At 42.1% G+C, this 24,949-nt stretch overlaps 1 protein-coding gene across 11 annotated transcripts in view; it reads left to right on the top strand.

The window, feature by feature from the left end:
• Positions 1–24,949, top strand: part of LOC135224515 (E3 ubiquitin-protein ligase MYCBP2-like) — a 1,655,355-nt gene that overhangs the window by 316,834 nt on the left and 1,313,572 nt on the right. For all 11 annotated transcript variants that reach the window (XM_064263565.1, XM_064263560.1, XM_064263570.1 and 8 more), the window contains 2 exons: positions 11,276–11,475; positions 14,320–14,455. In XM_064263565.1, coding sequence (XP_064119635.1) covers positions 11,276–11,475; positions 14,320–14,455 — 336 coding nt within the window. The remainder of the gene's footprint in view (positions 1–11,275; positions 11,476–14,319; positions 14,456–24,949) is intronic.

Here is a 24,949-nt window from a genome sequence, read left to right as displayed (position 1 = left end):
ATAATATATGTCCCGTCCTTCATCAAGAGGTTAGCTCGTTCTTTTTTCCATTTTTCTGTTGGGAAAGATATGAGAAAATTTTTTTTTTTCTTTTTTTGTTAAAACAAAATACAACATTTGACCGATCCCGAAAACGAATACCCCCGCGTGCCGTACTACATAACAATGGCTGGTACCAAGTTGAGTGCCCGAGGCAACGCCCCCACCTCTTAACATTAGATTGCATGATTGGAGGGACCGCTGGCCATAGGTCGAGAAGGATCTCATGGCCACGCAAGACTAGCATGAGGAACCATTGGTGGAGAAGCAGGAGGATGGTGGCGTAGTTCTTACTAAGTTGGCGGCGGTGTGCGAGTTTTCAAAATTGTTATCGGTGGTTTTCAGGCGAATCTCGGACTTTTAACAGAAAACCCTTTCGTATCTTGAAACCTTTTTCGTAATGTAGAGCCGTCAAATTTTTCGTATTGGCTTTCGTTATCCTCGTATTTTCTTTTTCGTAAGTTGAGCCTTTTCCAAATCTAGAGGTAACCACTAGTAAAATAAATGAAATGCGAATATATGATAGGCCGTGAAAAACAAAAAGTTTTTATATCTAAATTTTGGTATTCAAATCGCGCTGTTGGATCAAAAAACGTTAAAGCTCAACGAGGTTAATTTGTTTCATAAGAAAAACTTTACCATTACATGAACAGATTATATATATAGCTGTATTCTCCGAAGATCCCTACAGAATTTTTTTCAAAAAACACTCCGCCGGCACACCGCAGTGGGTGGGCCTGGCCAGGTGGTCGTAACCCATTTCCCCTCCCCCCCGCCTGCGTGGGAGGCCCGGATACATTTCAGGAACCATTCCCAAGTTTTCTATATTCATATTTTTTTTTCTGTTCAGCCAGGTCCGGTTAAAACACCCTTTTGTTTACCAAGACCTCCGCCCATGGATTTTTTGATTTGACTCGTTCTAAGTTATCTTGGACTTGACTTTTGGTTTTTTTGACATCATGGTTTGTTGTTTTTGGATTGGTGGCATACGCTATAGGGGACCTTTTTTGGGACTTTTTTTTTTAATTTTGGATTCGGGCCTTTTCTTTGTGAACGTAGATTTGTCCGCGGATCAAGTTCAACAGTGATCTTCAGAGTGTTTGTGGTGGAGGATGATTGCAACAAGGTGGCGGTCTAACCGAAAATCATCGGTAGTAATGATTACCCACAAACAGTAATGGTTATGGGGTGTTGTAGGGGGCCATGTTTTGGTTTTTGTTGGATGGCTCGATGCATTTGAATTGGCAAAAGTTTTGACCTGATGATGGATGGAAGGTGTAATGAAGTTCCTTATCAGGCGTAAGTTGGAACGGAGCGATAGGGATCATGGAACGGGCTTTCCTCCAAGAAGCGGTTCCTAATCTAATAAAGGGTAAGGGCGGAATAACATTTTCTTACCCTATTTTTTAAAACACCAGTAGAAATTTGCTTCACCTAATCCTGTGTTTGTTGCCTGAGGGCCCTGATTTATCTGTTGATCCTGGAGGGAAGGTAAAGGCCCTTTCTCTGATTCTAGGAGTCGTTATGGCACTCTAGAAGGTTCCAAAGGGTGTTGGCCCCTTTAGAAAACTGCTTCAAGATTAACGTGGGTGTGATCGGTAGCCCCATAATGCCTCTAGGCCTAGCTACCTCTATCGGACTCCCAGGGACTCAGGGATGTGGGTATGTCGAAAGCCGCAAGAGGGTTACGGGGCTCCCCACCGATCTGGCGTCCCTTCGGCAGGACCTGTTGTTAGTTCCCAGGCTGCAAGGAGCGTGCTCAGGCTCGCATCCTTAAGGACTGTTTTTCGTCCTCCGAGGCACCCTCCCCGCGCAAGGGGTGGAGCGCTCGGAGAGACTCGCGTCGTTGAAAATTGAAAAGGACTTTTCTCCGAGGGAGGACTCTTCACGTCCCCTCTCTCCGTTATTGTTGCGGTCTTCTCCTCCTGCGTCGTATGACGCGTTTCCTCCACAGAAGAGAGGTAGGACGTCGTCCGAGGACGACGCTGAGAAGCGCTTCTCTCGCGCGCCTCGGAGAGGCAGGTTGCTGTACCTGTGAGAAGGAAGGAGGCGTCCCTCGCCCTCGTCTTCTTCGCAGGCTCAGCCCTTCACCTCACCTCTTCTGTTTCTTCAACCAACGAAGAATATTCTTGTGTCTCTTCCAAGACCAATTGTCTGCTTTAATGGCTCAGAAGACTCGCCCAGCAGCAGTTGAGCCTAAGCGTAGGCAGGACGCCAGACTGCCTGTCAAGAGGACGAGGCAGTCCCCTTCCTCCGTCTCCTCGTTCGTCTCTGTCTCCGCTTGCTTCTCCTTCGGAGCTTCCTCGTTCTCGTTCTACGGGGTAGGAAGTCTTCGTGGACAGGACGCTTTTTCTTCCCTTCCCTTCGACGTCCTGATCAGTCCCGCGCGTCAGGACACCTTTGAGGACGCTCGGCAAGTACGTCTTGGAGGACGCTTTTGAGGACGCTCGTCGGGACGTTTTGCTAGACGCTTTTGCCTGATTGAAGGCTTTCGAGAGCGCCCAGAAGGACGCTTTGAAAGCGAAAGCTGACGCTTAGCGGAAAGCGTAAGGACGCTCCTCTAGAGCGAGTAAGAGTAGCCTCTCTTGACGCTCAGACGCGGTCAAGACGCTCTTCGTTCTTCGAGCTCTAAGGATCGACAGAAGGCGGTCGGTCGCTTTGAAGAAGCTGATATACGTAATCCTCGAAAAGCCTTTGTTGAAGGCTAGACCCGTTGGGCGCACGCCCTCCTAGAGGTGCAATCTCCTTTGCCTCTTAGGGAGGAAGGAGAGCTTAGTAGTTCCGGCGGACTCAGTTGAGGAGGAAACAGACTTCAGTTTCGTCTGTGTCCGATTACAAAGGTGCTGGTTCGACTGTTACGCTCTTCTTTTGGAGAGAAGTTTCCAGCCTGCAGCTCCCAAGTCTCCACCCTCTCAGTTTTTCGTCATCTAAGTCGTGCAAGTTCCGGAGTTTGTGGAAATGAAAACTTCTTTGTCCACTAAGAGAGCGTTTAAGAAGTTGCAAGATTGGATGGAAACGTCGGAAGGATCAGGGCAAGTCGACTTCGCCCTTCCTCCTTCAAGACTCAGTGGGAAAGGCGGCATCTGGTATGAGACCAAAGGAGAAGTAGGAGTTAAGATCCCGTCGTCTTCCCAAGGGGACTTTGCTAGTCTGGTCGATGCTCAGAAGAGGTCCCTTTTATCGAATGCTAAGATTTCGTGGACGCCAACGGAGATTGACCATCACATGAAAGGTCTGTTAAGGACTCTTGAGGTCTTTAACTTTCTAGACTGGTGCTTGGGAGTCCTGGATCTTCAATCTAGGAGTCCTGACTCGTTGAGTCTGGGGGAGCTGTCCAATGTGTTATCCTGCATGGACAAGGCCGTCAGGGATGGTTCGGAAGAGTTAGTGTCTCATTTCGGCACTGCTTTTCTCAAGAAGAGAGCGCTTTTCTGCAAACTTTAATGGCTAGGTCTGTTTCTACAACGCAGAAAGCGGAGCTTCTCTTTGCGCCTCTTTCGAGCCATCTCTTCCCCAAGGCTATGGTAAAGGACCTGGCAGTGAGCCTACAGGAGAAGGCTACCCAGGACCTCTTGGCCCAGTCTTCAAGACGTCCCGCAGTCCCTACCACGTCGTCGTTTGGACGACCACCTAGGAAGGTTAAACCCTTTCGTGGCGCTCCTCCCTCGAGAGCTGCTCCTCGAGGGAGAGGGCTTGCAAGAGGAAGAGGTTCCTTCAAACCTAAATCCTCTAAGTGAGAATCAAGTCCTTCAGATGCCGGTCGGAGCCAGGCTAAAGTTCTTTGCGGGGGCGTGGAGAGAGAGAGATACAGATGCGTGGTCCCTCAAGATAGTGGAACAGGGGTACAAGATCCCCTTTTTGGACCCTCCTCCTCTATCCACAACTCCCAGAGATCTTTCCCCGTCATATCAAGGGGAGAAACGTCAGATTCTTTTCGATCTTTTAGATCAAATGATCAAGAAAAGAGCGGTGGAACAGGTCTTAGACCTGGGGTCACCAGGATATTACAACAGACTTTTCCTGGTACCAAAGCAGTCGTCGGGGTGGCGTCCAGTCTTGGACGTAAGCAGGCTGAATCTTTTTTCATAGAAAAGAAAAAATTCAAGATGGAAACGCCTCAGTCGGTTCTAGGAGCCTTAGACCGGGCGACTGGATGGTGTCCCTTGGACCTACAGGACGCATACTTTCACGTGCCTATCCACCCTCTTTCAAGAAGTTTCTGAGGTTTGTGTTTAAAGGACAAAGTTTGGCAATTCCGAGCCCTTTGTTTCGGTTTAAGCACGGCTCCGATGGTATTTACCATGCTCATGAAGAACGTAGCGAGATGTTACATTCTGCAGGAATAAGAGTGTCCCTTGTATCTCGACGATTAGCTTATCAGAGCATCGTCAAAAGAGAGGTGTCTGAAGGACCTTCACTTCACGTTAGCCTGGGCGAGGTCCCTGGGACTTCTGGTCAACCTCGAAAAGTCGCATCTGACCCAACACAGTCCATCGTGTATGGGGATTCAGATGGATTCAGTGGCTTTTCGAGCGTTCCGTCCCAGGAACGACAGCTGCAAGGCTTAGAGAGAGTTTCGGCCTTCCTGGGGAAAGGAAGCTTGCTCGGCGAGGGAGTGGATGAGTCTGCTGGGACCCATTTCCTCGCTGGAAAAGTTTGTTTCCCTAAGGGAAACTACACCTCAGGCCTCTCCAGTTTTTCTTGGCAGAAGAATGGGAGAGTCAAAGAGATCTGATGCGACCTTTATGATCACCAAATCGGTGAAGAACCATCTAAGATGGTGGTTTAGATCCTCGGAAGTTTCGAGAGGGGGTTGTTCCTAAAGCTTCTGAGCCCCCGACCTAGTGTTGTTTTCCGACGCCTCGGTGTCGGGATGGGGAGCAACACTAGGAGGGGAAAGAAGTGTCAGGCACCTGGAGGGGGGAACAGGTGTCCTGGCACATCAAGTGTGAAGGAAACTAGCGGCGGTTTTTTTTCCTGGCGCTACAGTTCTTCCAGCAAAAGGTTGCAGAAAAAGTTGTCCAAGTCAACTCGGACAACACCACGGCCCTTGCGTACCTAAAGAATCAGGGAGGTACACACTCCCGTCCTCTATTTTACTTAGCGAGGGAGATTCTGCTGTGGGCAGATGCGAGGCGAATCAGGATCCTGACGAGATTTATCGCAGGAGTCCAGAACGTCAGAGCAGACCTTCTCAGCCGACAGGATCAGATCCTGCCGACGGAATGGACGCTGCACCAGGACGTCTGTCGAGAGCTATGGAGACTGTGGGGACGTCCTTTAGTCGGACATTTGTGACGTCGAGGACGAAGAGGTTGCCTCTTTATTGCTCCCCTGTGTTGGATCCGGGAGCAGTCGCTATAGAGAACGCTCTGCTCTGGGACTGGACGAACCTGGACCTGTATGCCTTCCCGCCATTCAAGATCATGGGGGAAGTAGTAAGGAAGTTCGCGGCATCGGAGGGGGACGAGGTTGACCCTGATCGCCCGATGTGGCCCGCGAAGGAAGTGGTTCACGGAGGTAATGTCCTTCATCATAGACTTTCCGAGGACGTTGCCCTGGAGGAAAGATCTACTCAGACAGCCCCACTTCGCAAGATATCACCGAAACCTCTCCGCTCTGGGTCTGACTGCGTTCAGACTATCGAAAAGTTGGCCAGAGCGAGAGGTTTTTCTAAAGCAGCTGCGAAAGCGATCGCCAACGCAAGGAGGACTTCCTCGAGAGCTGTTTACCAGTCGAAGTGGCTTCCTTCAGGGCTTGGTGTAGAAAGGAAGGAATTTCCTCTTCCACTACCTCTGTGAGCCAGATAGCCGATTTCCTGCTATTTTTAAGAAATGTGCAGAAGCTGGCAGTCCCGACCATCAAGGGATATAAGAGTATGCTGTCAGCAGTCTTCCGACACAGAGGCCTAGACCTTACTGACAACAGAGATCTTCACGATCTCTTGAGATCATTTGAGACTACCAAGATACCTCAGGCGAGGCCTCCTTCTTGGAACTTAGATTTAGTCCTTAGGCTGTTGATGTCGAGTCCTTTCGAGCCTCTCCATGAAGCGTCTCTTAGAAACTTGACGAAGAAGCTCTTTTCCTAACTGCTCTGGCGACGGCGAAGAGAGTTAGCGAAATTCAAGCCATTTGTAAGCGAGTGGGCTTCAAAGGTGACAATGCTGTCTGCTCTTTGAGTCCCACTTTCTTAGCAAAAAATGAAAACCCGTCTAACCCTTGGCCAAGGAGCTTTGAAATTAAGGGTATGACAAGCCTTGTGGGCCAAGAACCCTGAGAGAGCCCTGTGCCCTGTCAGGGCTCTAAAGTTTTATGTTCACAAGACAAAGGAGGTACGAGGTCCCTCAGATAATCTGTGGTGTTCGGTTAAACGGCCGATATACCATTATCCAAGAATGCTTTGGCGTTCTTTCTGAGGGACGTGATTAAAGAGGCTCATTCGTCTTACCAGAAGACCGATTTGAGCCTTCTTGCGAGTGAAGCTCACGAGGTCAGAGCTGTCGCAACCTCGCTTGCCTTCCAAAGGAACATGTCGATCAAGGACATCCTTGACGCCACCTTTTGGAGGAGCAATTCAGTATTCGCCTCACACTACTTGAGAGATGTGAGAACGATATACGAGGACTGTTGTCTTCTTGGGCCATACGTTTCTTGCAGACACAGTCCTTGGGGGCTGAAGGTAGCTCTCTCCATATCCCTTAGTTAGGTTTAGGTTAGTTTTTAGTTTGTTGTGTTTTTGGTTGTGGTGAGTCTTTGGTGAAGACCTCCCATCTCTTAGCTTAGTGTTCAGGGGTCTTGGATAGTTGGTCAGGTGGTGGTCAGTTGCTTCGTTGCCCTCATATGTATGGCTCGATGTTCTTGTCACGTTGAGGTCACGTCCCCATTGACAGAGCATCCAGAGCGCACCAGCACTACAGGTCTCCACCTGGCTGGCAACTCTGATTAAGCACAAGCAGGCTTAAGTGACAGTAATCACAGAGTCTACTTTGCTAACAGGTGGGGAACCAAGGTGTACATCATCTACTTAATTTAAGTTTCCTACAAATCCTATTCTGTCTCTTCCCACCATCCGAAGTTGGGATTCAGCTATATATATATCTGTCAGGTAAGTTTCATGAACAAAATGTTATTGTTATAATACAATTAAGTTTGTTCATACTTACCAGGCAGATATATATAATTAAGTGCCCACCCACCTCCCCTCAGGAGACAGTGGCACTGATAAAATATGAAATAGAAAATGGGAATGGTTCCTGATATCCGCCTCCCAGCGGCAGGAATGGGTACTACCACCTGGCCCGCCCACTGCGTTGTGCCGCGAGTTTTTTTTGAAATTCTGTCGGACTTCGGAGAATACAGCTATATATATATCTGCCAGGTAAGTATGAACAAACTTAATTGTATTATAACAATAACATTTTTTTTTGTATTGTACACTAAATAGCAATCATTTTGGTATATAACACATTGTAAAACTATCAAAGCAACACTGGGAAAATATTATCACAAAATGATGCATGAATTTGTAACACGCGGACGTAAAAAAATGTTTTTTTTTTTAAATTCACCATAAATCTAAATATTGTTCTAGAGACTTCCAATTTGTTTTAAAATGAAGATAAATGATTGAATATTATACTATATCTCTGTAAGAGTTTTAGCTTACAAATTGCAGTTTTTTGTGAACCCCATTTTCCGGTGATGAGTTAAAGTTGACCGAATGTTGAATTTTTTTATATATATTTTTTTTATATGCAAATATTTCAAAAATGAGAAAAGTTACAACCTTCAAATATTTTTCATTTTATTCTACATAAAATTGCGCACATTTTCATATATAAAACTCTATGAAACGCCTAGTATGAAACGGAGCAAATATTATGAAAATGCGACGTACGCATTTCAGAGATTTGCGGCGGAGAATCCGCACGCGGAGGGAAGGAAAGTTTTTTTTTAAATTCACCATAAATTTAAATATTGTGCTAGAGACTTCGAATTTGTTTCAAAATGAAGATAAATGACTGAATATTACTAGACTGTAAGAGTTTTAGCTTACAATTGCGTTTTTCGACCATTTCGGTAGAGTCAAAGCTGACCGAACGTGGTTTTTTTTCTATTTATTGTTATTTATATGCAAATATTTCAAAAAAGAGAAAAGCTACAACCTTCAATTATTTATTGTTATATTCTAAATGAAATTGCACACATTTTCATATATAAAACTTTATGTAACGGCTAATTTAAAATGGTGCAAACATTACGACAATCGGACAAAAAAATGTATGATTTTTTTCGAAAGAGTTACCGCGCAGACGTAAGGAAAATTTTTTTTTTTCATAAATTCACCATAAATCAAAATATTGTGCTAGAGACTTCCAATTTGTTGCAAAATGAAGGTAAATGATTGAATGTTACTGGAATGTAAGAGTTTTAGCTTACAATTGCATTTTTTTACCATTTCGGTAGAGTCAAAGTTGACTGAAGGTTGAAATTTTGGCACTTATCGTTATTTATATGAAAATATTTCAAAACTGATTAAAGCTACAACCATGGGTTGTTTTTAGTTGTATTGTGCATGAAATTGCGCACATTTCCATATATAAAACTTTATGTAACGTCTAATTTAAAATGATGCAAACATTACAACAATTGCACAAAAAAATTTATGATGTTTTCGGAAGTGTTACCGCGCGGACGTAAGGAAAAAGTTTTTTTCATAAATTCATCATAAATCGAAATATTGTGCTAGAGACTTCCAATTTGTTGCAAAATGAAGGTAAATGATTGAATATTACTAGAATATACAATTTTAGCTTACAATTGCGTTTTTTTACCATTTCGGTAGAGTCAAAGTTGATCGAAGGTTGAAATTTTGGCACTTATCATTATTTATATGAAAATGTTTAAAAACTGATAAAAGCTACAATCATGAGTATTTTTTTGTTGTATTCCACATGAAATTGTGCCCATTTTCTTATACTATAATACTCCATGTAACGGCTAATTTAAAATGGTGCAAAAATTATGTCAGTGACAAAATAATTTCTGAGATTATCACTAATACTTTTTTGTGCTATAAGAAAGAAATTCGCGCTTGCTTAACGATTGTAAACAAAACAACGCCTTGATCCGTGAGCTCCCAGCATCCCCCAAGGCGTGTGATTCAAAAGTTTTTGCCTGGTAGGCCTATAAGTATTTTTCCGTGAATTTTTAAAAAACTTTTAATCGACGTACCATACATCCAATTGGCACCCGACAGACAATTTATGTCGACATACCATACATCCAATAGGCGTTAAAGGGTTAATAAAGGCTTGGGCCACTTTCGTGTCCGAGCTGGCAGCCTCCCCATGCCACACCACCGAATGGATGCCAGTCTGTTTACGAAATTTATCAAACCAACCCCGAGAAGCCTTGAAGTTTGGGGTTGCCTTCGATGTCCCTTCTCCTCCGTCATCTTCAGCCTGAGCACTCAGATCATTGAAAATGGCGTTGACCTTGTGGCAGATTGCCGTCTCAGTTATCGTATCACCAGCGATTTCTTTGTCTTTAATCCAAACGAGAAGCAGCCTCTCCATCTCATCATGCACGTGGCTCCTCTTGTTGAAAAATATAGCCCTTGGAAGGTGTAGCTGCTTTGATGGCTTCCTTCTCCTTAAGGATGGTGCCCATTGTCAACAGATTTCGGCCGTATTCCCTAGCAATCACACTCAACTGCATACCACCCTCATACTTCTTGATTATCTCCATCTTCGTCTCCATAGAAAGCATCCTCTTTTTTCCGTGAACTTCAGCAACATTCTTGGGACCCATGGCTAATAATGTAAGTAATTAAGTTTGCACACAACACGATAAAGTAACTTACAGTACAATGAAAGCAAATCACTAACATGAATTTACGTTAACGAACGAATATACGGGAACGAACGAATTCCACGTGTGTACAATAACGCTGCCGAAACAAAATGGTCAAGGAACTCCCTTACACAGATGCATGATGGGATAGATGCTGACCAATAGGAGAGCAGGATCTTACGGTGGTAACTAGCATCAGGAACCAATGGGAGAGCAGGAGGGTGGTGGCGAGTCTACTGAGTTGGCAGCGCGCGAGTTTTAAAATTGTTCTCGGCGGCCTGGGCAAATCTCGGACTTTACAGTACACCCTTTCACAACCTGAATTATTTTCATACACAGAAGCAAAAAAATCTTTGTCTTTGCCTTCGTAACCTGGATTTTTCGTACGTAGGGACTTTCGTATGTAGGGGTATGACTGTATTTTCACCAAAGGTGGTAAGTCTGAATGAAATGAAACTTGGCTAAATTGTTTGAGTTGACTCTACTAACCAACACATCCAACTGTCCTGTAATGTTGAGGCTTATGTGATAGGAAATATAGTGATACAGTATAACCTCAGTTTTCTTAAGTAATTCATTCCAAAATGGCTCAAGAAATCTGAAATGTACAAAAATTTTTTACATCACTTCAGTTTGCGAACATGTCCTTGATCACTGAAGTTGGCACATTATGTATGCTCATATGCTATTTAATTTTTTAGAGCAATCTCTACTGGCCTTACTAGATTCATTAACAGCAGCACTTCTTATAGACATTGCCATGCAACATCTTTGCCTTTTCACAATTATTGCCTTCAACACTTTGCTATGAGTTCTTTATTAAATTCTACAGTGTATATTGCCTTTTTTAGAGAAGGGAACTTGGAACTTTCTTTTGCCCCATGATGGCTTATTTAGTAGTTGCATTCAAATAAAGCAGCTCAAGAGACAACGAGCACAAAAGCAGAATGGGTCACGAGAGACCATAGGATGCTTGGTATGGGCGCTCGGCACGGGCCTAGTCATTAGGTGGGCCCAGGAAGGAGTATTTCTGGGTGTATGAATTTCGAGGAAATGTGTGAAACCCTAGTAAAAATTTTCTTTGGAAAAGTGGATGAAAACCAAATGTTATGAAAACCAGGGCATATGATATCTGAGGTTTGACTGTATATAATGAACATTTCAACTGTTGTTAAATATATATTTTTAGAATAACAAATTTCAATTGCTTTTACCCCTGTCGTGCATATTAGCTTATTAAAAGAAGCTCGAGGAGGGACACCAGCATGTTTATGATGGTATTCTGTATGATATAACTATGAAACTTGAAAAATGAGAAGCAAGCCCCCCCCCCCCCCATACTAGTTGTGTATTATTTGTAATAATGTCCTCATTTACAGATGCACTGTTCAATTTGTTGCTGAGACTGGCTACAGCAAGTAATGGAGATGTATTAACGTGCCCTTCTTCACCCTTGGTTGGTGTAGCTTGTGCATGTTTACTGTCTTTGGTAGTGGCCCGTGGAGAAACTGGCAAATTTCTCAGAGCTACAGCAGATATTCTTATGACATCCAGACAGCTAGCAAGTCAGAGCATCCAGGTACCGTATTGTACTCAGGTTTCAATAATTTGTTTGACAAACATTTTTTCCCAAAGTTTTGAGAACCTTTCTGTTGTAGTTATATTTGTACATAGTATAACCATGTCTGTAATTGGAACCCATTACTTTAGTTTTTTGAGGATAGGCAACTAGAAAAACTTGGATGACAAACTTTACTTCAGTTTGGAAAGATTGTCCATTAAAGGAGGTCTAACCTTTATAATCACCAAATTTGTCTCAGTTTGAAACTTTGATCCAGCTGCAATGGACAGCCACTTATGTTCTGAATTTTACGCTTGATTTTGTGTTTCCTTGTGCAACTGTATTTCTCTTTTTCTCCTCCTTTGTGATCTGTAGGCTGTCCCTAGATCTCGGTAGTCTTCAGGTGCCAGGCACAAGTCTGGGTGGTTTGGCCATGAGGGCAGCCAATTTTTTATTTAACAAACAAGTTTTCAATGCAGACATCCATTGTGAAAAAAAATTCAGCAAAATTGAATATATCATCAAATGTTTTCACTATTGTTCCTTTTAAAAAGTTTAAGATTATGAGTAAAAGTTGTTGATCAGCAGCAGAGGCAAGTTACAGATCATTACACCCTTGTACATCATCTGAGAGACCTAGTGTGTACACATTTTCAGTGCTACACTCTTCACCTACATAAGGTCTAGTTGAGCAACCCAAATGGCTGCGGATGACTTAGCAGGTAAAACTATGCACTCCCTCCAAATTCTTCTTCCAAACCCATCCCTCATTTCAGTTTGAACTCTTGACCAATTAGTAGAAAGTCACTGATGATAACCATTGAGTTACCATTACATATTACATATTTGGAGTTGGACATGAAATTAGCTCTCTCCCGTCTCCTCTGACCTGTTTTCTCTTTTCCCGAACCCTCATCAGATCATCATCTCTATCTCTGCCCTTTTTTCATGATTCTTGAGCCTTCCTACAGGTCTTTGCCCTTGCTACTTCCACATCTGCCACTTTTCTGACTTAAGTATTCCTCACTCCTCTTGTCACATGGACACTATCACATTCTTTGAGATCTCAGTTTATTTTCTTGCCAGTGGACACAAGATATTTCTACCATTTCCTCATATACACTTCGGTTTTCCCCCTGCACTTTGGCCATAAATCTGTACATTGTATGGTCATAGCCTTTCAAGGTCTTCATATCCTTTAGTAGTGCCCATGTTTCCGGTGTATATAGTAACAAAGGCCTTGTGTGTATATCCTAAGTCTTAGCTCTCTAATAATGGGATATTTTTGTCCAACAGTAGTAGCCAACTTATTCCTCTATGCTGCAGCTACTATTTTTTTTTTATTGTCCTGTCAGTCTGCTTTTTTTTAGTAATACCTCTTTTAATGTTTTTTTCTAGTGTGTTAATTTTATGGCATTATCTGTTATCAATATACACCAGTTTCATCAACTCGTTGTTGGTCAGCAGCAAATGTTAAGTCATAAAAATACAAAAATCACTTAAAACAGTAGATACTGCAAAAATCACTTAATAAAGTGCTATATTGATGGAAGACAAGTTAGTAATATTGCAATTTATTTGCTGTCAGGAAAATTTACAAATCTTTATACTGTCTGACACACGTGCTACTTGAGCTTAGGCTATTACATAACAGTGACTGGAACATTGGGCAAATATGCAATGCATTAAATATGTTGATTACAGTGGACCTCCTGTATTTGCGGACTCACACATCCGCAGATTTCTCTATGGAACATTTCCCCGCATTATTCGCTGAAAATTTCCCTATTCTTGGTATTTTTCTATGAGAAATATCCACAAATTTCTTGGTATTTTTTTTATCAATTTCATCATAAGATGAACTCTTGTGATAAAACAATTAAAAAAAACAGGTATAAAAATGTTTAGTGGGTTTTTATTGAGTTTTAACTACCAAAATAGGAGGCTCTAAGCATTTTTATAGGGGTTCCAACTATTTGCAGGTTCTAACTATTCACGGGCGGGGTCTGGTACACATCCCCCACGAATAGGGGGGACCACTGTAGTTGCTTTTTATTCAGGGATATTAACCTATGAAAACTTGAAGTAAAAACCAATACAGGCAGTCCCCAGGTTATGATGGGTTTGGCCTACGACGTTCTGAGGTTAAGGCACTTTTCAATTATATTCATCAGAAATGATTTCCAGGATTACGCTGATCTGGCAGATGAAATATGACACAAAAAGGCAAGATAATCAATATTTGAAGGTTTTTGGAATGAAAAATGCAATAAGAATGCAGTTTACATAGTTTTCAATGCACCCAAAGCATTAAAAGTAAGGTTTTCTTAGGAATTTTTACAATGTTCCGGCTTACGACGATTTTCGGCTTACGACGAGTCTCGAGAACGGAACCCTCATTGTAACCCGGGGACTGCCTGTACTTAATGTGGGGGGAGGGAGGGGACAGGCAGACAGGCATTTGTACAGTTGCGTACGGAAGTGCAATAATTTTTATGTGTAATTGACAAATAAACAGAATATTGATGATGTGATTTCAGTGATTTTTCACTGTAGAATTAAAGAAAGCATACATTATGAATAGTGTCATTAACACTTTAACGCCGATTGGATATATTAAACGTTGACGAAAATTGTCTGTCGGGTGCCGAACCGACGTATGGTACGTTGCCGTCGTAACCCGGGGACTGCCTGTAATTAGGAAGGTTTATAAGTAGGAAAATTGCTTTTTCCTCTCTAGTAGCAAGTGTTTGTTCTTATTTATGATGTGTTTAGTTGTAAGTCATACTTTCTTTCAGTATGTTGTCACTGTGGACAGACTTGGTTTCAATTCAGTCAAGTAATTTAAACTTTCCTATTCAGGTTCCAGTAATACTAACATTCCTACAACGAAGTGTCCATGCTGTCCTTCTTGGTAAAACATCACGTCCAGATTGGCTTACAGGAGGTGTTCCTAAATCATCATTGATTGACAAATTCTCTGTAAAGATTATGACAGGTAGGTAAAGATATTTTATCAATGCTGAATTGTGTCATTTTTATATTGTTCATACCAGCTGTTACTATAATAGAACAAGAAGTAACTCCAAAATACAGGAATTTGTTAACCTAAAGATTAATTTAAGCAGTGAATGTGGCTAAAGGTATGTGAGTTTTGACAAAACAGATGTTTCAAAAACTAGAGGAAGTTGTGGATCTGGATAAATGAAAAACTGAGAATGATAGTTTCTGAGGCTATGAATTGCAATAAAGCAAAGTTTTTCTATGTTGGAAACCAAGCCTGGAATGAGAGTGGAAAGTATTTAACCCTTAAACGCCGAATGGACGTATTAAACGTCGAGTCAAAATGTCTCCCATATGCCGAATCGACATACCATACGTCGACTCAAAAAATTTTTTTTTAAATTCGCGGAAAAATACTTATAGGCCTACCAGCCGAGAACTTTTGAATCACTCGTCTTGGGGGATGCTGGGAGTTCACGAATCAAGGCGTTGTTTTGTTTACAATCGTTACGCAGGCGCGCAAGCGCGAATTTCTTTCTTATCGCACTAAAAAGTATCAGTGACACATCTCAAAAATTATTTCGTCACTTTGACATAATTTTTGCACCTTTTTAAATTATCCTTTACATGAAGTATTATATATGAAAATGTGCACAATTTCATTTAGAATACAACTAAAAAATACTCATGATTGTAGCTTTTATCAGTTTTGAAATATTTTCATATAAATAACGATAAGTGCCAAAATTCAACCTTCGGTCAACTTTGACTCTACTGAAATGGTCGAAAAACGCAATTGTAAGCTAAAACTCTTATATTCTAGTAATATTCAATCATTTGCCTTCATTTTGCAACAAATTGGACATCTCTAGCACAATATTTTGATTTATGGTGAATTTATGAAAAAAAAGCTTTTTCCTTACGTCAGCGCGGTAACTCTTCCGATAAATTTTTTTCATGCAATTGTCCTAATGTTTGCACCATTTTAAATTTGCCGTTACATAAAGTTTTATATATGGAAATGTGCGCAATTTCATGCACAATACAACTAAAAACAACCCATGGTGTAGCTTTTATCAATTTTGAAATAGTTTCATATAAAAAATGATAAGTGACAAATTTTCAACCTTCGGTCAACTTTGACTCTACCAAAATGGTCGAAAAACGCAATTGTAAGCTAAAATGCTTATATTCTAGTAATATTCAATCATTTACCTTCATTTTGCAACAAATTGGAAGTCTCTAGCACAATATTTCGATTTATGGTGACTTTATGAAAAAAATTACATTTTCCTTACGTCCGTGCGGTAACTTCCAAAAAAATCATACGTGTGATTGTGGTAATGTTTGCACCATTTTAAATTAGCCGTTAAATAAAGTTTTATATATGAAAATGTGCGCAATTTCATGTGGAATACAACAAAAAATAATTGAAGGTTGTAGCTTTTCTCTTTTTTGAAATATTTGCATATAAATCACGATGAATAGAAAAAAAACCACGTTCGGTCAACTTTTGACTCTACCGAAATGGTCGAAAAACGCAATTGTAAGCTAAAACTCTTACAGTCTAGTAATAATCTTCATCTTGAAACAAATTCGAAGTGTCTAGCACAATATTTACATTTATGGTGAATTTAAAAAAATACTTTCCTTCCCTCCGCGTGCGGATTCTCCGCCACAAATCTCCGAAATGCGTACGTCCCATTTTTGGAATATTTGCTCCGTTTCATATTAGGCATTTCATAGAGTTTTATATATGAAAATGTGCGCAATTTCATGTAGAATAAAACTAAAAATATTTGAAGGTTGTAGCTTTTCTTATTTCCGAAATAATTGCATATAAAAATATATATATAAAAAAAATTCGACATTCTGTCAACTTTAACTCGTCAGATATGGTCGAAAACTGCAATTGTAAGCTAATACTCTTACAGTATAGTAATATTCAATCATTTGTCTTCATTTTGAAAGAAATTGTAAGTCTCTCGGACAATATTTAGATTTATGGTGAATTTTTGAAAAAAAATATTTGTTTACGTCCGCACGTTACGAATTCATCCATTATTTTGTGATAACATTTTCTCTGTGTTGCTTTTATCGTTTTACAATGTGTTATATACCAAAATGATTGCAATTTAGTGTACATTACAACGAAAAAAAAAGTAAGTTGTTACCTTTAACCGTTTTGCTCACAACGCGATTTGAATACAATTATATATGAAATTTTGTTTTCACGCTATCATATATCGCATTATTTATATATGATAATGATAATTTTTTTCATTTCTGATGGTTGCAAACTAAACTTCAGCCAATGACAAAAAAAGGAGCCAAAAATGAACTCTTAATCTTGAAAACTAAGCGTGCTGTGATTTTTTGAAAAAAAATCTTTTTTCCGCTTCCTCGCTCACTCTGAAACACCTCCGGCACACGGGAGACAATTTTTTTCGTACCGCTTCGGCGTTTAAGGGTTAAGGCCAGAAATAAGTTAGCTTGATAATTTTTGAAAAAGACAGGTGAAATAGGTTATTAGTGAACATGAAACTTGGTGAGTGCAAATCCAGGCTTAGTTGTGATAAAAGAGAGAATTGAAGGGGAAAAAAAAGACACCAAAAGTGCAAGTGCCTTTGTTTTATTGGAATGGGACTTGCCTTCCAAATGATGAATCTTCCTCCTCCACCATCAAGTTACTTTATACAGCATTTATTTGTCATTAATGTAGTTTTTTATTAGTGTAACTTACCCAGTAATTATATAGCTGTAGTTTCTACTTCGACGGCTGCTTGAATTTCCAAATTTGTGGTTAAAACTTCCTTCAGTGTCCGGTAGGTGAATAGGCTCTCCCCACTCACTGAGGGGAAGAGGATCAACTACATGAAAATAGTACCTCAATTTTGTTTCTGCTGTCCTAGAACTAACACATTGTAGGAGAGCATCTTGTTTTACCTTGGGATTCTATCTTTATACTTTTCTGCTGTGAAGTATTTGGCCTTGTAGCCGCCTTTTCGTTATTAATTTAGATTGAATTTGTTGTGGTTTAATAAAACTTGATTATTTTTCCAATTCTTGGGTAATTAGTGTTTCGGTTGGCATTTCTCTCGTTGCGAATTGCCAATCAGTATTTAGTTTGGCAGTTTTGTAACCGGTTCACTGGCATTTGTTTTGCTTTGCTTTGGTTAACAAAAATAAAAAATGTTTTTTAACTCATTTTTATACCGGATTCGAGCTTAACTAGTTTTAGGTATTGCAGCAAAGGCTGCAATGGTAGATTAACCAAAGCTTCTTGTGATACACATACTGTTTGTGCTTCTTCACCTGAATCATGATAGTTGGAGTCTGTCCGCTTTGCCAGCCTGGAGAAAAGGATTGGTAAGTACTGTGACCCAATTGGGTGGATCAGTAAAATTTAATGGCTAAGTGAACAAAAGTGAAAGTGGTGATTGTGAAGGAGGTGGCTGCCTGGGCAGCTGATGCTCCTAAGCAAAGGTCACTACCAGACTCCCCTAAATCAGAGAGGAGGTATATAGGAGGCCTAAGGGAGGTTGGTGGGGTCTGCCCATGGGTAGTCTCCCATTCAGTCGAGCCTCTGCATTCCCAGGTTGCGACAAAGGCTTGGAGAGGAGTCTGACATTCCCTGTGTCTCTGCAAGCCCGTGAATGCCCAGACCTGATTTGGGTTGCTACTGTTGTTACTTGAGGGAGTCGTGCTCATTGAAGAAGCACTTTCCTCTGCCTTATAAAAGGCATAACGAACCAGTTGGAAGCCCACAACCTACCTGCAGATTTTGGGACAGTTCCAAGAGTGTTTTTTCAGATGAGGAAGCTCAGGTCATCAATCTTTGGATCTCAAACAATGGAAGTCAGCATAGAGGTGCCTGAGCACCCATTGGCACCAATTTTTTACTACCCATGAGAGCCCCCAGGAGCACCTTCACACCCTGAAGCACCCATTGGCCCCCGCCATGCCCAGAAGCACCCATGCGCCTGCCTCTGTGTGCCCAATAAAAGATATTCCTTTTAAGGTACCTCCAGTGATGGACATGGACCCTTCTTTGGAACCAGTCAAGCAACACCTGAAGAGTATTAATTTTACCAAAGAAACCTCCTCCAACAAAGACAACATCGGAACCAACAACAATGCAACTTTTTACGGACAAAGAGGAAGTAGCACAGAAGCCAAAAATGTCTAATGCAACACTTCTAACGTATTTTTTGGAGGCTTATCTGAATTTCTCCTCTCTAGCTTCTCCATTGACGCTGCAATCAACATTTAGAATGGACAGTCCCCTGGACTATTTGAGATTACCTAAGATGGTTCTCTCATAGTCAGGAGTAAGAGCCTTAGAAGACGTAGACATCAGGTTTTCTGACAAGAGGGTACAATGAAAATCCTCTTTTTGTATTTCTCAGCTTCCTGACAAGAGTTTACAAGGAAAATCCTCCTTTTGCATTCTGCAGCTTCCTGACAAGAGGATAGAAGGAAAATCCTTTTGTATTCCTCAGCTTTCTGACAGGACGATACAAGGAAAATCTTCCTTTTGTACTCCTGTTTGCTGATGAGAGGATACAAGGGAAATCCTCTTTTTGTATTCCTCAGCTTGCTTGTAAGGTGATACAAGGAAGCTTCTTTTTGTATTCATCAATGTTCTGACAAGAGGATACAAAGACAATCCTCCTTTTGTATTCCACAGTTTGCTGACGAGGATACAAGGAAAATCCTCCTCTTGTATTCCTGTCTCAACTTTCCAGGTGGCGTTACCAGTCAGATAGATTCAGCACCTAGTTCTGCCTTTGATTTGCCTAAAGGGATGTTTTCTGGCACAGAAATTGATCACATTTTAAAGAACATCCTCAAGACTTCAAGACTTGTTATTAGTATTATTGATTGGTCGATGGGAGCTTTAGGAAAGAAGGTAGAGGTTTCTCTCCTTTAGCTGAAGAGGCATCTGATTACTGGTTAAAAGTCATTTATTGTTTTGACAGAGCAATAACAGAGGCTTCCCATGGCTTGTTTGCTATGGGAATTTTAAAGAAAAGGGAACCTTGGTGTTCTTTGACCTTTAAGAATGTAGCTTCTAATCAGAGGGCAGCTCTGTTTTTCTCACCTTTGGACAGGGAATACCCATTTCCATAAGAGGTAGTGAATGAGATTACTTTAGAATTGCAGAAATAACCACATAAAACCTGCTAGCCCAATCCACAAGATGGCCTAGGGATTGGTCAACTGTTTCAAATAAGTCAACCTCATCATTGCAAAGATCGCCCTTTCGAGGAAGGAGACAGAGACAACAGGCAAGGGCAAGAGGTAACGTGTGTTTCTTTTCGCAAGCGGTCAAAAAGTCTACTTCAGAGACTGCAACAAAAAGTTAAAGATGCAGTCCTCCATACGCCCATGGGAGCAAGACTCCAGCTCTTTTGGAAGAACTGTGGACACTTATCGCGTTGACAGCTTACTCCGAAGAATCGGGGAAAAATTTGTTGGCTGTTGAAAAAGTAGTATATTGATAAATAAAGGGTCAATATAAAAAGAATACAGCAAATATCATTTATAAATATATGAAATGGCATGTGATGTATTCAGATATGTATGTACAGTGGTACCTCGAGATACGAAATTAATTCGTTCCGAGACGGCCTTCGTATTATGAGTTTTTCGTAACTTGGAACACATTTTACATGTAAAATGGCTAATCCGTTCCAAGCCCTCCAAAAACACCCCAGTAAATTATATTTCCAGGCTTAAAACACATGTTCTAGGGTTACGACGGAAGAAATATGACTCCAAAAAGGCAAAATACTGTACATACTTGAGTAATATTCAACTGCATGTAATGTTCAACCCCATTTTTACTGCATATATTAGGACTTTAGCATATGTCCCTTAGCAATAAGCCTAGCCTATGTTAGCGGTTGCTACTGTAGCCTAGTCTATGATTCCGACATCTAAACCTAAGAGCTAAAAGCTTAGAATATGCCAATAAAATGTATAAATAATCAGTATGTACTCATTTCAAATAATTATTAATTAATCATTAACTATAATACACAAACAAACAAAAAACAAACCTTCCGATCGATTGTTTACATCGAGCTCTTACCCGTCTTAGAGTATCGAACGAGCGCCAAGCAATCATTTTTCCTAGCACACAGTAAGCCATAAGTTGTCATTAGTATCTCTCTTCAACTAATGAAACCACCAAACAGTATGATAACCATTCATTTCTATTCTTTATTCTATCTTTACCTAATGAAGATACCGAGTTACTGACAGCTATAATGAAACATGCATATATGTAACGTAATAGTAAAACAGAAGAAGAATTCTAAAAAATACGTATTTGTTGGCAGTCTGATTTATTTTATATTTTATATCTAATTCACAATTTTTTTTATTAAATGTATTGCATGTACTCATTTCAAATAATTATTAAGTAACCATTAACTATAATAAACAAACAAAAAAAAGCTTCCAAACGTCTGTTTACATCCAGCACTTACGAGTATCGAACGATCGCCAAGCAATCACTTTTACACAGTAAGCCATAAATTTTCATTATCTCTCTTCAACTACTGAAACTACCAAACAGTATAATAACCATTCATTTCTATTCTTTATTCTATCTTTACCTAATGTTTTCTTTATTAAATGTATTGCATGAATAAGTTTTTCAATTTACAGCAACCTTTTACCAATAGAATACTTAAAGCACAAGGGGTAGATGCTGACCAATAGGAGAGCAGGACCTTATGGGGTGACTAGCATCAGGAACCAATGGGAGAGCGGGAGGATGGTGGCGAGTTTACTCAGTTGGCGGCGCAGGAGTTTTAAAATTGTTCTTGGTGGTCCGGGCGAATCTTGGGACTTTACAGCAACAACCTTTCGTATCTTGAAAACTTTTCGTATGTAGAGCAGTAAAATTTTTCGCATTGGCTTTTGTAACTTGGATTTTTCATAAGTTGAGCCTTTCGTATCTCGAGGTACTACTGTATTTTAAAGTAATGCAAATGCATACATATACCTTCTAAGATAAATTTATTTTGAAAAGTAGTTTTCATATTAAAGTCTCAAAGCAAATCCGATTCTAATATTAAAAAAGTAAAACATATTTACGATAACTAATTCCTCAAATTATTAATCGAATTCAGTAACCGATTACGATACCCACTAATTGACTGTAGTAGCCTGTGCTAAAGTCCAACCAGCGATCTGGAGGCTATGAGCTAACGTTCACAATTGAGTGATACCAGGAAAGTACCTCAGTACATCAAGGCCATACAAGCGTCCTTTGTGGCGTACCAAAGTACCACTGAAGCAGAAACCCGGTAGTTAATGCTCGACTGACGGGTCAGTGACGAGAACATACCCACCTGTGGCCTCTTGCAGCCAAAGAATAACGCCATCCTCTCCTGGCTACTTTTCTACCTCCACACTTTCAGTCTTTACAAAGAAAGTGATGAGGATCGCAGGAATAGTAACAAAACAAAATGTGTTACCCTAATTACAAATGTTTGGCCTAAAAAGAAGCTCTTAACATCCACAAATTACTTTTAAAAGCTGTAAATAAATAAATGCTAAGGTTTTGGGATAAAGGAATGGTATAACATTTGAGTATTACTTTAAGGTAAGTTTATCAGCTTGAAGATAGCCTATGTCCGGTGAACAATCACGAGTGCAAAGAACTGCCATATTTGAGTGCCATTACATTCAAGATCTACTTTTAAGACAATTATTAACCTGAGGCTTGCTCATAGTTTAAGGGGGCCGGCCGGCTAATGCCATTTTTTAAGGACAGGACTTTGATATTCATACCACTTAATAAGGTGACTTGGGACATCTCCAAACCGCATATGATTTTTGCCTCTGACCTTTGGTTTTGTGACGTGACGCCAGGGCAATTTATCCTGAAAATAACCAATTGTTCCGATACGTAATACAAACCATCGGTCCTTTAACAATAGGAAGTAGCTAGCGGCAGCTGGAACGGTCGTAAGCTTCGAACAAGGGGAAAGAACGGTAAGTTTAACTGCATTGTCCGACAGTCGCGCGGGAGGTAAACAAATCACTTTTGCTTTCGGCCGCGGGGTGTGAAGGACGTGTTCGTCATCGCTCTCCTGCCCTGCTTCATCGTCGTATGCTTTGTTTATATTGTGTTTTCTACTAATGGTTTGTTTGACTTGAAAATGAAACTGTAAGTACACTGTTTTCATTTTCATTACTTAATTATGAACCAACATGGAGCTATCGCCGTAGATGCGGCGATTTCCTCTCTTTTCATGAATTGAACCCTTGAGTTATGTCTCGGTGCCGAGGGCGGGCGCGCTCGCGCCGAGTCATGTATTTTGGGCGAAAGTGTGTAATTGAAAAATGTAAGTACTCTTTTCATTATATTTTTTGCCCTGTGCGTTCGTTGCCGAGAGCGTGATTGCGCTCGGCACGAGCCTTTTATTTTGTATGATAGAATGCAATGAAAGTGGATTCGCAATTGCAGTATTCTTTTCATTTTCATTTATTTATTTGCATAAAATTTAATTTGGATCAATTTTCGCTCTTACCCGGGAATTGATCCTTATGATTATTTTCTGTGAAAGTGAAATCGCAAGTGCAGTATTCTGTTTCATTTTCATATATATTTTATGATAGCATCATATTATTTGGATCAAGTTTCCGCTCTTACCCGGGAATTGATCTTTTCCCCTTTAAGTTCTATGAAGTGAATCGCAAGGGCAGTATCTGTTCAATTCTTTAATTAGGGCAGTATTCTGTTTCATTTTCATATTACTTTTCACTGCTGTGTGGGGGTAGGGGAAGCGAAGGTCTGCCAGGAAGTCGTCGGAAAGCTCTCCCGCGACTCCCTTGGCATCCGATTCTTCGTCTTCTTTCCTGAATCCCGCTCAGCTTCCTCATTGTATTTTGTATTTGGGGTCTTCCTTGCGTTCAGGGTGGGGCATGTCTTTCCCCCGTGCGTGAGGGAACCCCTCTTACTAATCTATCTGTGCTACCGCAGGTGCTACATCCGTGGGAGACGACCTTGGACAGGTATGGACCACCGCGGCGGCAGGGCGTGCCTAGCATCCACGGGCTGCTGCAGCGTCTAGCGAGGTCTGGGGCGGTCTCCACTACTACCACGGCCGCTTATGCTGCTCCCCCCCGCCTGGTCTACACTCCCCATGCTACGTCGGTGACGTCGTCTGCCGCTACTAGGGCCGCCGCCGTACCGAGGGGGGGGTTGCCGCCGCCGCCTGTTTTCTTCGTGTTGCCTGCCCCAGACTTCCGCTGTTCCAGCAGCTCGCCCCTGGACCGGCCGCCAGTACCCAGGTTCCCGCTGGCTGCCGATGATTCTACGAGGCGATCGCTGGGCCTGCCGTACCTGCCGCTGATGTGATCCCGCTGCTGGCTTGGCTGTCCCTTCTGGGTCTACCGCTGCCGCTGTTCCTGCCGCTCCTGAGCTGGTTGCTGTTCCTGTTGCTCCTGGTTCCTGAGCCTGTCCATGCTGGTCCTGCCCACGGTGTGTCTTCCCCAGTCCCAGGTCCTTCCGGACAGGTGCAGTCGGGCCGTGTTGCTTCGGCAATAGCCCCGGCTCCGGCCTGGATGGAGGACCTGACGACTGTCCTGCGTGAGCGGAAGAGGAAGAAGAGGAAGGTGTCATCTTCGTCTTCATCGTCTGCTGCTGCCTCTTCCCCTTCGACTTCTAAGGCCCATAAGCCAAAGAAGAAGAAGGCTGCCTTCCCCCCTAAGAAGTCTCCTTTGGGAACTTCTAAGGGCCCGTCCCACCCTGGTGGGACGCGGGGTCCTTCTGCTGGTCCTCCTGCTCCTTCGGGAGCGGGGCCCGTCTCCCCTTCCGTAAGGAAGAGATAGACGGGGACCAGAGGAGTACCAGTTAGCGCTGGTGCTAGTGGCGATGCCGCTACGCCAGGTTCCGGCTCGGTCTCTCGTTCGCGAGAGATCCAGAGTGTACGTTCTCCCTCGGGAGACCGTGCAGCCAAGTTTCGGCGCCAGAGTTCCCTCGGCGCCAAGACGCGGCACGGAGCAGAAGGCTGGTGAGAGCCGCTCAGGTGACTCTCGCCAGGCCAGCGGCCGCTCTTGCAGCGACCAGCTGGTAACCGGGTTTTCCCCCTTTTCCCCCCTAAGAAGGCTCCTTTGGGACCTTCTAAGGGCCCGTCTCGCTCCCGGCGAATTCGGGGAGCTCTTCTGCCTGGTCCTCCTGCTCCATCGGGAACAGGGCCCGTCTCTTCTTCTACCAAGGAGAAGAAGACGGGGACCAGAGGAGTACCAGCTTCGGCTGGCACTTCCTCGCCTGGTTCTAGCGGTTCTGCCACTAAACCAGGATCCGCCTCGGCTTCTCGTTCGCGAGAAGTACCGAGTGGACGGTCTCCCGCAGGAGACCGTCTAGCCAAAGTCTTGACGCCTGAGCTCGCTCGCCATCAAGACCGAAGCGCGGAGCAGAAGACTGGCGAGAGTCGTGCAGACGACTCTCGCCAGGCCAGCGGAC

Source organism: Macrobrachium nipponense, chromosome 12 (genome assembly GCF_015104395.2).
Source record: "Macrobrachium nipponense isolate FS-2020 chromosome 12, ASM1510439v2, whole genome shotgun sequence".
In the NCBI taxonomy this organism is placed as follows: Eukaryota; Metazoa; Arthropoda; class Malacostraca; order Decapoda; family Palaemonidae; genus Macrobrachium; species Macrobrachium nipponense.
Note: the sequence above shows the minus strand (reverse complement) of the source record. Positions and strands in the feature narration are given on the sequence as shown.